The sequence below is a fragment of the Asparagus officinalis genome, chromosome 7, assembly GCF_001876935.1.
Source record: "Asparagus officinalis chromosome 7, Aspof.V1, whole genome shotgun sequence".
NCBI classification, from domain to species: Eukaryota; Viridiplantae; Streptophyta; class Magnoliopsida; order Asparagales; family Asparagaceae; genus Asparagus; species Asparagus officinalis.
In genome coordinates, this window is record NC_033800.1 from 33,519,692 (window position 1) to 33,531,599 (window position 11,908).

An 11,908-nucleotide genomic window follows, 5' to 3' on the forward strand; every position below is an offset into this window, starting at 1 on the left:
ATCTCAACTAATTAGCAACCAACCAAATCAAATTCTAGCATACTCTGATTTATCCCAAAGGGTAAGAATAACACTTAAGATAATATCAATAAAATAAATCCAAAGAATTTAAAAGATTAACCAAATCTAAGTCTAATAACCTTCTAAATTGTTGGCATTCAATTGCTAAAGAATGAGGTCTTAGTCCATATTCTCTCTCTCTCCAAATTCACCTGTTTCACACTGAAATGATGTAGTTTTGCATTCCCCTACCCATCTTCCAGCATCTTACTTAAGCTTTAGATTTAGTCATACTAATCATCGCATTAGGTTATTTCTTTCCAAATACAAGTGTCTTACTTAAGCTTTAGATTTAGCCATACTAATCATCACATTAGGTTACTTCTTTCCAAATACAAGGTTTTCAAAATTCTCATATTTGCTAGTTTCTCCGCATTTGGTTGTGATTGTCTTTTGGATTTCCTTCTCAAAAGAATGTGTCAATCTATTACCTTTACAGTTTGTTTGGATAGATTTTTTTTAGACGAGAAAGGATGGGATAAGAACGTTAGCATGATAATCATTCAAAACGGTGTTTGTGTACAATTTTCAATTAGCAAGGGAAAAGGAAGGGGGGTAAAAACTAGAAATTTATTCACTTTCTTTATCCTCCTAAGACAAACAGATTGAGAGGGGAGGAATTGAATTTTATAAGATTTTTTCAGACTTCTAAAATTTCCCTTTAAGAAATTAAAGAAATTTTACAAGGGTTTGGATAAGCTTTAACCCACAACGAGCATTCTCATTACCTACATACCCAAATAGAATAAAACCCTAAGAAATTCATACCTTGTAAAAAGAGAAGGCGACTTCTTTAACAATACTACCACTAATCAAAATCGTGCAAGTCTTTCTATAACTTCTATGACTTTTTTCATAGTTTCTTGTTTGCATTTATAATAATTTATTGCGTTTATTTGTATATGTATTTGACTACAAAGGCCATGTGCAATAATGTGCAAAATGAACTATATAATAGTTTATTATTTGTTGGAGGTGGACTATAATCGAAAAGTTAGGGAAATAAAGCGTTTGATATTCATTGATTATTGAAGGGTGTGATACCCTTATATATAGAAGTAGTTTAGAATATTAATAGAAAGCTCTTTGAATAGGAAATAAAAACTCTGGTAATAATATAACAGTATAACTAAGGAAATATCGAAATAGGAAAATAACACATCTAACATCTTCCCAATACGTTCTTCCTAATATAATAATATATCCTAAACAAATATAGACCTTCCTAAACTATTCTTGAAGGAGTAATATAATTAATCACCAACCCATGTTCAATACTTCAATCTATAAAAGCTTATTGGGTTTATTCATGCTTTATTGGGTTTTATCTTTTCCATTTGCAATCGCTAATTATATATCACTTTTATAAAAATTTATAATTTTGTAGTATATATACATTTAATTTTGTGATGACGTAATTTTTGTTAGTTCTTAAGAACTAATTTCACTTTAATTCGTTGAACTTTTGCCGATTTTTGACTTTGATACCCTGAAGTTTCATCCTTTTAACTTTAATCTTTTCCTAAATCAAATAAATAGGTTTTTAATATGGACCCCTTTGACTCTAATACATTATTTTCTTTAACTGTTGCTCATGCAACCATATTCGAACTTTTGTTATTTGTCATTTAATAATAAATCATCATCAAGTTTTATTTGTTATTCATATAGTCAAAATGTTAATTTAATATAGTTTTTTATGCTTTGTCGATTGTATTTTCAAATTTATGGTAGATGAATAGAAAACAAACTAAGTAGGAAGTGTATTTAGTATTTGGGAGAGGCGGCGTCGACGGTGGTTATTGTTTATGTTGCATGTCTTATGTAAAATTGGTTAATGTGACAAAGGATAGGTTGTAGGAATTATATTGATTGCCCCCTTAAACAGTTATAAGAAGAAGAAAAATAGTGCATGAAGAACTCATACACCATGTTAAAACAAGTCAAAAAGCACATGCACTTACAAGAATGGATTCAGAAACTTTTAACAATTTATGCACCATTCTTAAAATCCACGTTGGCACTACAAGCACACGTCTAGCATCAGTTGAAGAACAAAGTTACCAATTTCCTTAGCATCTTAGATGTGAGCTTATTTAATCATAAACTTCAATTCTATTTTCATCGTTCTGGTGAAATCATGTGTTGACATTTATATAGTGTTAAGAGTAATGATTCTAGTGAAAGAAATATTTCTTCAACCTAATGGATCGGAAGTAGCTCCAGAAGCTTCCACCACCGCATGGTTCTGATCATATTATAAGGTAACCACACTATGCACCTTTACTAGTGAAAGCAGTAAAAAAATTAACACTATTTAATGTACATTCATGTTTTTCTAGTGATGTCACATGACACCACTAGATTGCCTACTATATACATAATTTTATTTATTTTTACTTGTATCTATTACCTAGGACACCATTGAAATTTGTGTAAGACGCCATTGAAAGAAATAAGTTATAAAATTATTAAGGTAGAATCCAAATATAAAAATGATAAATTATAAGGGGACACTAGTAGGAAAAAATCCTATCTCTGCCACTGTTGATCAAACATTATATTTGTGTTAAGATTTTCAGTTGACTTGCACCACATTATTGGGGTAGAAAGGACAATTTGGGGTAGAAAGGATTGTCCGACGCAAAACGTGCTTGGTGCATTTTCATTTGATCATTTGATATGAAATTTACATATGACTTAACTGGATGGGAAGGTATTGCATCCGACTCAAGGATAAAGAAAATGCTTTAACAAAAGAAGATAATCTCAGAATTCCCGAAGGTAATCATGAACTAAAGTACTTTGTTTAAAAATTAATCATATGATTAAATAGTTCAATATAGTGATGTGATCATCAAGTAATGCTCTCACGTTGATTATGGAATTATGCATCAAAGTGGACTCATCGCACCATATAGAGGTGAACACTATCACTTGAAAGAATATTCTATCGAAACCTGAAGATTTTAAATTTATAGGCTCATCCCACCGCCTTGGGGGTGCCCACAGATGTACTAACCGAGCCAAGACACTCTGTTGACACTCAAAGTGAGATAACGTTGGTTTGTTGAATCCTCTAATAATTACTTAATGGATGTTGACCTAGATGAAAAACTAATAGCTGCGATGAATAGTGAGCTTGAAAGACCATACATAATTCTGCTACTGTTCATGACCCCTTGGGATGATGATCAAGATTCTCATAGAGCAAATAATATTAGGGATTGCATAGTAATGAGCATGCGGAGTGACTATGTAGCTAAATAAGTGTGAAATGAGCTATTTACTTCTTGGTTTGCACGAGGATCATGCCTTAATTTGGCGGGCTTTTAGTGGTGCACTGAATATTTTAGTCCTTCAGCTAATGTGGTTTTTTATTTTAAAGTACTTTTTTCTATATTTTAATATTTATACTTGTATGCATTATGTTGTACAGACAACATGGGAAAAAGAAACAGTATGAGCCATGATCTGATTGAGGGTGTAGACGAAAGCAAGAGAGACAAAGTACAATGGACTGAGAAGATGGATGAGTGTCTAATAGATGCACTTCTGCATCAATAAATTATTGGAAATAGAGTGGATGGACCATGGACTTGTATTGCTACCAATGTCGCCAAAGAATTGAGTGAAAATTAGTGATGGACATCAACAAAGACAAGGTGAAAATCATATGAAAACTATTAAGCAAAAATTCAATAGATGTTTTGCTTTATTCAAAAACCTTAGTAGGTTTGTTTGGGGTCCAATTACAAATATATTGACGGCTGAACAAGAAGCTTGGGAGTCTTTAATAAAGGTATGTGTATTTTTTTCACTGGTTGTTTATATTCTGATTGTTCATTTTATAACTAATTATGTGTTTTCTTTTTTCCATATCGACAAACCATGATGCATCAAAGTATATATCATCTATGAATCATCCTTTCATAATCATGGCAATATGTTATACTTGTTTGCTAAAGATAGAGTGACTGGCGAGGTTGTATGACAGCTAAGGAGAAGCATTCTGGATGGGTGAGATCTCTACAAAGGTTTCCTTTGTTCTAATGATGATATTGAGTATACAAAACCTCCTGCACTGACACATTCTACAACGATAGCTTCAAAGGTCAACATGAAGAAAGATAGGGAGGTTCGTGTTGAAAAGGAAGAGGATAAGGAAGTTCTATTGATTAAAGAAGCAATAGATAGTGTCGTAGAAGCAACTAGGAAGGGAATTGCCATGTATGATCAATCTCAGTCACTTATCTTTCACTAATTTAGATATTTGTCATTAATTGATATTAACTGGACTTGAAAATGAGATTCGATGTAAAGCGTATTTTTCCCAGTCCAAACTTTCACAGATGAAGGGTGCATTCTTTGGCGCCCCACATGGTGGCTATAATCACTGCATAGTACAAATGTGTGCAAATCATGACTCATATTATTAGTTGTAAAAAATCTACATGGCAGCTCATTTATGACTTATGTTACTTGCTCTATATATATATTATTAGCTGAAGGCCGAAAGTCAAGTCAAATCAACTTGTCAAAACATTTGTATGTAAGATATTTGTTCATATAGTTGCACAGCGCAGGGCCGTGTCTCAAGTATGCAAGGTCAAATTTGCAAACTCATTGCATATTGTAGCCTACTAGTGTTGCTCGTATACTCATGATTTATCATAAGCCTTTGAAGTGTTTACATTTTCCTGTTCAAACCTATTAAACGTTTGCTAAAAATATTTTCTAAGGGGGCTCAAGTACAATCGGTCAAATTTCTTCCTTGTCTTTTAGATAGTGATAAGTTGATTTAAGCATGCTCCTCACTTAGACTCCCTTCATTATTCATGGCTCCCTATTAACAATCATAAGTTCTAAAGAAGCCATTGGATGCACTAGTGGTAACTAGTTTTAATATACATTGTCTCAGTTTTGAAGTTTCCTAGTCTAGTAGATTCTCAGAATTAATAAAAATTGTATAATCTTTTTTCAGAAGGTACAAGCTTCCTTCCCTTTCCATTCTCTATTCTAAACAAACACATATTACAGTGCAAAATCTGTTCTTTTCTTGTCTATCCAAAGATAATAAATTTCATTCCATCGCATTGCTTTTCATCCCCTCCCCTTATTTTTTACTTAAATCATTCCCCTCCCCTATTATCCTCTGTATCCAAACCCACTGTTAGGTCCGTCAAAGTACTTTTACTTTCATAGCATGGATGCAATCAATGTTACATTAAACGCTAGGCGCTTCTAGGCGTCGGACTTGGCGCCCAACGCTTAGTCGCCTAGGCGGGTGCCTAAGCGGTTTCTGGGCGTTTTTTTCTTTCTTCATTTAAGTGGTGATCGATGAGGTTTTGCTGAAGGTCGAAGGAGGTAGTGGAGATGTTCATATTTGGAGGTTAATGGAGTTTGGAGGACGTGTAGGCTACGACACATAAAATCACAATCAAGGCCTACAGGGTGCAATCTACATAAGCAGACAATGCTCCCTAAACGCTCGTAAAATCTAGGTGGGCAGCCTAAATACCGCCTAGGCGCTAGGCGTTAGTTAGGCGGCCTAGGTACCGCCTAGGTCTAGGCGTACGCCTAAGCGGACTAGGCGGAGGTTTTTTAAAACAGTGGATGCAATAGTCTATGTAATGGTAGTACTATGGGTGAACATTACCACAGGAAAGATAATAATTAGCGCATATATGCTATATTTTCACATGAGCTGCTCAGACTCTTCAGAGATACTACAGGCCTGTTTGGCAAAGAGCCCTTAAAACAGGTTAGTGGGATAAAACTGGGTCAGAACATAAATTTCCTTGGCAAAAACTGGGCTAGGATTGTTTCAAGCTTTGTTAGTTCAAATGTTGGCCTTAAATTGAGGAAGGATTGTAAACCCGTCACACACCCAACCTGCCCCCCGCCCAAAAAAAACCCATATACAGACACACAAAGACCAAAAGTTACCTGTCTGGTTTAGACAAAATAACATATATCCAGTCAGATGATGGAATAGGGAAGACGTGTAATACTAAAGGAGAGGTTATGAAGAATTATGTACCTGAGCTTCCCCATCAGAATTGGACAATGATTGAGATGAGGAGTTTGAATTGCCACTCGTCTGAGGTGGACTTGATTGATGAGAAAACTTCAGCATAGATGAGGGAAGGCTAATAGAATCAATCCGCCTATTCAAACTGACTGACTGCTCACACCCTCCACAGTCTCGTGTCTCATTATATGTGCAGTTCAAATCAAAATCATTTATCCTGAACCTTGCCTCTGTAGACTCAGCAGACAGCTTCTGCTGTGCTGATAAGACATCATCTGCTAGCTTCAGGAGTGGAGAGCTTTGAGAAGAAACTGCCTGCACAGTCTTACTTGGATAAGATTCTACGATATTATGTCTTGGAGGCATCCCCATAGTAGCAATAGGAACTGGTAAAGAATTATTTACAGATCTCCAAGGAACATCCTGAATGTCCCTGTTACAAGTTGCTTTAGCAGGTGAACACAATGGGTTCCTAGAAAATTCTTCAACAGACTTTGGAAGTAATGCATTTGCAGATTCAGATGGTGTTCTAGCAGTCCCTGATACATATAGACCTTGGGACGCCTTCAGGGTTCCAGAATGGTTTCCTGAATCAGATGAACCAGCAAGACCAGCAATGTTCTCCAAAAGATGAGACACAAGCTCCTGGTCTTTGGACTTGTCAGATTTATTAGCTGCGACGAATGAAAAGCATTAGAAGATTATGTTATGTTACTAATGTTCCACAAGGTACAGTATAAAGAAATAAGAAACTCCTACTCTCCTAGTGTCAACAACAGTTGTAATATGCAGGCTAAAAATGAGCAAGCTCGGTTCTGCTGATGTAGGCCAAGTTCTGGGGCCAAATATATAAACTTATAATATGCAGGCTCAGCTCTGTTGATGTCAGCTGAGGTCCAGGGAAAAATATATAAGCCTGGGCGCAACCTTAACCTTTTAGGGTCTTTAAACATAGGCTTAACTCAGGCCCATGTCTAAAAACACACATGGCAGTCTAGAGCCATAACTTGTATAGGTTCACCTCCCACTATAACAGAAAAAAAGGTTGGTAGATTATCATACACTACCAAGATATATACTAAGATCATCAGAATTGGATCTTTCAGCTTCCCAATGTTAGACCTTTTATTGTATCTTTGAGGTTACAGGTTTAAGTCTTACTTATCCAGAAACGTTACATGTCCTTAGAAGTCCATAAAAGCTTATACAAAAAAATAAAAAATAAAAATAAAAACTCACTGCCCCAGGTGCAAAAGCTACACTCAACATAAAGCTACTATGAAACATAGAGAAAAATGTATGAAACATCAAACAAATAAACATCTAGACTACACCATCCAACCGTATGGATCATTTGACCTGTTGATGTGAACTAACAAGTTCCTTGATATTAAGGTAACTGCCAATAAATTTGAAAATGGTCACCACCAAATGTGATTTTGTACTTTGGAATCTAACAACCATCATAGAAAAGTCTTAAACATTAGCATGCACATATTGATGCAAAAGTTAAAAACCAAGACACACAGGCTCTGACGATGCAACTCCAGTAAGAAGAGAGGAAAAATGGAGGAAGCTAACCAAAATTCAGCAAACTCCTCGAAAAGACCTCTTAGGAGTAGTTTTATTGCATAGCGTACAGTGCTGCAGTCTGCTTGTGATATGTGGTAATACACAAGGTTTTTCCTTTCCTTTTTCCCTTCAGTTCGGGTCTTTTATCTTCATTATCAGTGACTGTCAAAGTAATATATAGGAATGAAACATGAAATGTAAAAGTCTATAGCAATTGTGGCATAAAATGATGCAGAAAGCATACAGAAACCACAATAGATAGGAAATTGACAAGATTGTGTACCATCTTCATAAATAAAATGCATTTCCATATGGTTACTGATGAACTCACAAAGCCTTATCACCAATCTTTAGGGATAAACGAGAAACATATGACTCAAAAGCAAATATTGCACCTAGCTTAACTCCATAATAAAGGTATATCGGTCTATGGTAAATTTGTTGCATGAACAATGGTTTACATGCTAGATATATACCACAATAAAGATGTTTGTGATCTAGCATGAGTAATTGCTTAAATGCGCCGACTAAGGAAGCCAGCTAACTAATTTTGCTACTACAGGATAAAACAGTTGAAACTGTATCAAATTGTACTAGGTTGTATCACTAAAAGTTCAAGAAAGTCCTTGTAAAAGGAAGAACTATAATTCATATTTCTTAAGTTTGCAATATAGCTGAAGGTCCAAGAAGAAATGGATGGGAATTTCAGTAAAGGATACAATCATGACAATAGGAAAAATATGAGGAAGAGGAAATAGTAAAGCCATGACAATAGAAAAATGACGTTTCCGGTTCCGACTATTTCTGACATCAAGAAATACCAGCTCTCAAGCTGAACCTCCCAAAAGGCTGCAGAGTCCTAGCTGAAGGTCACAACTGGAAATAAACGGGAAAGGAAAGTGATAGAAGATAGCAGTATCTATCACAAAGCACAAAAGAGACATGAACTATGGATGCCAAAAAAAAAACTAAACAATAGATGTATAAAAATGTTCTTGCATAAATGGCATTACATATATCTTAAGGAAAATAGAGTAGAGAAATTACAGTGTAAATCAGTAAGTATTTTAAGTAGACTAATCAGCAGATAGCTGCTAGCCTTATCATCAGTCAAAGGACTCCCACTGATGCTGGTATCAGGATGAGTTTTCCTTCTCCTTTTATTATGTCCTGCCAACCTCCGGCGACAACTTCTTTTTCCATCATCAAATTCTTCGAGAAGCTGAAACCTGAAAACAAAAGTGCTTTCAAGGACAGGGAATGAAGTGGAAAATTATATCAAATGCCTCAAACCAGTAATGCTTTCTCAATATAGCACTGATACTCCATGAAAAGATCCGGCATGCCAAATTCCACTAATTAGACTGATCCTCAACTAGAGGGATATAAGATTTACTATTATGAGAAAAGAGGGGATAACTTAAGATATCCAATGACTCCCAAGTCCCCTATCAGCCGCCAATATGTGTGTCTCCACATGCACTTACACGCATGTGCATGAGAGAGCAGAGACAGGACTTGTAGTTTACAACTTTATATGAACTTAGTAAACTGCCTGGAAGACCATCAAACCTGATCTGTATCGCTCACAAGTGCTCGAGCATGCACGCGCGTCCATGCACACTCACATACCCGCACACACACCCACGCATACACAACCACGCACCCACATGCATGCACGCACAAGTACATGCACCCACACACATGCATGCACAAGTACACAACCCGCACACACACACACCCATATGTGCACACGCGCGCACACACCCACACATGCGCACACACATGCATACATACACACAAACACACACGCACGAGGGCGCACACACAAAACAATCTTCATTCAGATCGCATAGACAAAAGTCAGTGACTCTTTTTGAAGGCTCCTTGCCTCTGCATCACATCAATTCCAACATAATTTTCTTTTAAGAGTTTTTAAGAAAAGCCAACAATTTTGGGCCCTCTGGTCATTTAGGTTGAAGGTTTTACACCACTTAATCTTAAGTCCAATGTCATGATTTTAGACAAAAAAATCAGTTTTCAAAAGTGAGTAATGCACAATGCTTTGACGGAGTTGTGCTCTACTGAGTTTAATGCATCATGTCACTGACCAGCTAAAAGTTATTGAATCAACTAATGCACCATGCATAAATCTTGAGCTAATTATAGGGCAAAAGGTATGCTGACTATATTTTGTGGAAAAGAATGAGGAGAAACCAACGTAATAGAAGCCACGAATTAATGATTGGTTTCAAGGTGTAATAGAGGATGCAATATATATTGCATGATCAAACGTGTGGAAAAAGAATGTTACAGTAAGGCTTGCAGGAAATACGGTGGTCATGGCATTTGCTACAAATGACAACAATAAACTATAACAATTTTTGCATCCTTTTCATGCGGATAAAGTGAGGGGGGAAAACAACAAATCTAATAGTAAGCATTCTAAACAAAAAATTGAACTTCGCTAAAACCCTATACCATGAATTGACCACAACTGACTGCAAAAAGTCTTACATGGTGATTTAAAGGACCATTGATGGTAATATAGTGGAGGAAAGTTATAGATCTTTTATAGTGTGTCTAGTCAGATGATCTTTTATCCAGCATAGACAAGCCCAACAATGTGCAAAAAGCTAAAATCATGGTTATACGCAACATCAGCAGAGCCTCTGTGACAAATTTTACTAATGTTTACATGCTTGGCATATCGATAGAAAACTCGGTCCACACTAAAGGCACAGTTGCACTACGACCACAGATGATGAACAAGTAACGAAATTGGGAAGATAAGGTTAATGTGTGCTAACCTACTACATTGTTGACAGAACCTCTGGATAACACTCCCAACCATGGCCGAGCTCGCCTTGGCATGCATTTCACAGACCTTGTGCCGTCTATGGTAATCCTTGGCATCACTCAAGTCAGCACCGCATCCCACTACCTGGCAAACCAAACGACTCGAAGTGCCTCCCATTAAATTACACCTCTTTCCATTGTCCTCAAGCTCTCCCTCAGCTATTGGATACCGTCGCTCACCAAGCTTAAAACTAAGCGTCCCATCATCACCACACAATCCATCATCTTCCCCGACTAAAACTTTTCTTCTCTTCTCCAACTGGTCAGTCTCTTCCAAACATGAAGACGAACTATTCAATGATGGTACAGCAACCAATTGCTTGTTCTTCAGAGGGGTAGCTACAAAGTGATGTCCATCCCATTTCCAATCATTCAAACCCCACTCTACACTCTTCTTCTTCTTCCCGGACCCATTTGAGGTTTCCGCATTGTCAAATTCACCCTGTTCCTTGCTAAAGTTTGCATCCATGAATCGATAAACCCTCGAAAATTTTTAACTTTCCCTCAATAAGCGATTCAATCCGCTTCCCCCGGACCGCAGAAATCAAGAAACATTACTCAGCCACAGCCATTGACCGCAACAAGCGAAACCCACATGACCAAGTTAATTACAAAGAAAAAACTCAACCTTAATTACTCTCCCAGAAATAAAAAAATTCCAGCTTGTCACATTTTGAATGCCAAATCAAACAGTAGCTGAGCTAAGTTCTCAGACTGACACCGTCAGGAGCGGCAGAGACATCGCAATTGGAAGCTACTTCGAAGTCCACAAGGCATAGAATTTCCTCGAATCGGATCAAAAGTCAGCTAAAATAGAGGGGAAATTGGAGAAATTTGAAGGAAACTTCTCTCGAGAGGGACCAAGGTTGTATCTGGGGGAGATTGTCAGCAACTGGATCGAGATTCGTGGAGCGAATCAGAAGCGATCTTCGACCGAGCCGACAAGATGAGCGAACTGATTCAAAAAGGGAGTTGATTGAGAGCAACAGTGGAGAGAGAGAGAGAGAGAGAGAGAGAGAATTTCTCTGGAACGGCGTAAAAGAGCTGTAACGTCGTACGAAACCCACTAGGATCGCATTGGCGACGTCCCTCTCGGTTACATCGTACGTCAATTATTTGATTGGTGTATTCCTGAAAAACCATTACTTGAGTGGGTTATTTTTTACCAGTCCATCACTTCTTTAGTATTTGAAGTTTGTCCTCGTATCATTACCTTTTGAAATTACCTCCCCATATCTTATAGCCATTTGAAATTACCCCCCTCTGTTGTGTAACCTATGTAAATCTCTTGGCCATGGGTGACTATCAAATTACCCTCCTCTTGTCTCTCCTTCGTCAGACAATGGTGAGTGAAATGGTCGTGTGGCACCTTTTGTGTAGAGC

The 11,908-nt window shown here is 37.0% G+C and overlaps 1 protein-coding gene across 1 annotated transcript in view; it reads right to left on the reverse strand.

The window, feature by feature from the left end:
- LOC109850594 (squamosa promoter-binding-like protein 12) overlaps positions 1-11,597 on the reverse strand; it is a 39,764-nt gene extending 28,167 nt beyond the window's left edge. The window contains 3 exon segments of the mRNA XM_020420640.1: positions 6,104-6,768; positions 8,714-8,895; positions 10,477-11,597. Of these exon segments, the coding sequence (XP_020276229.1) occupies positions 6,104-6,768; positions 8,714-8,895; positions 10,477-10,994 (1,365 nt within the window). The 5' untranslated portion in view covers positions 10,995-11,597.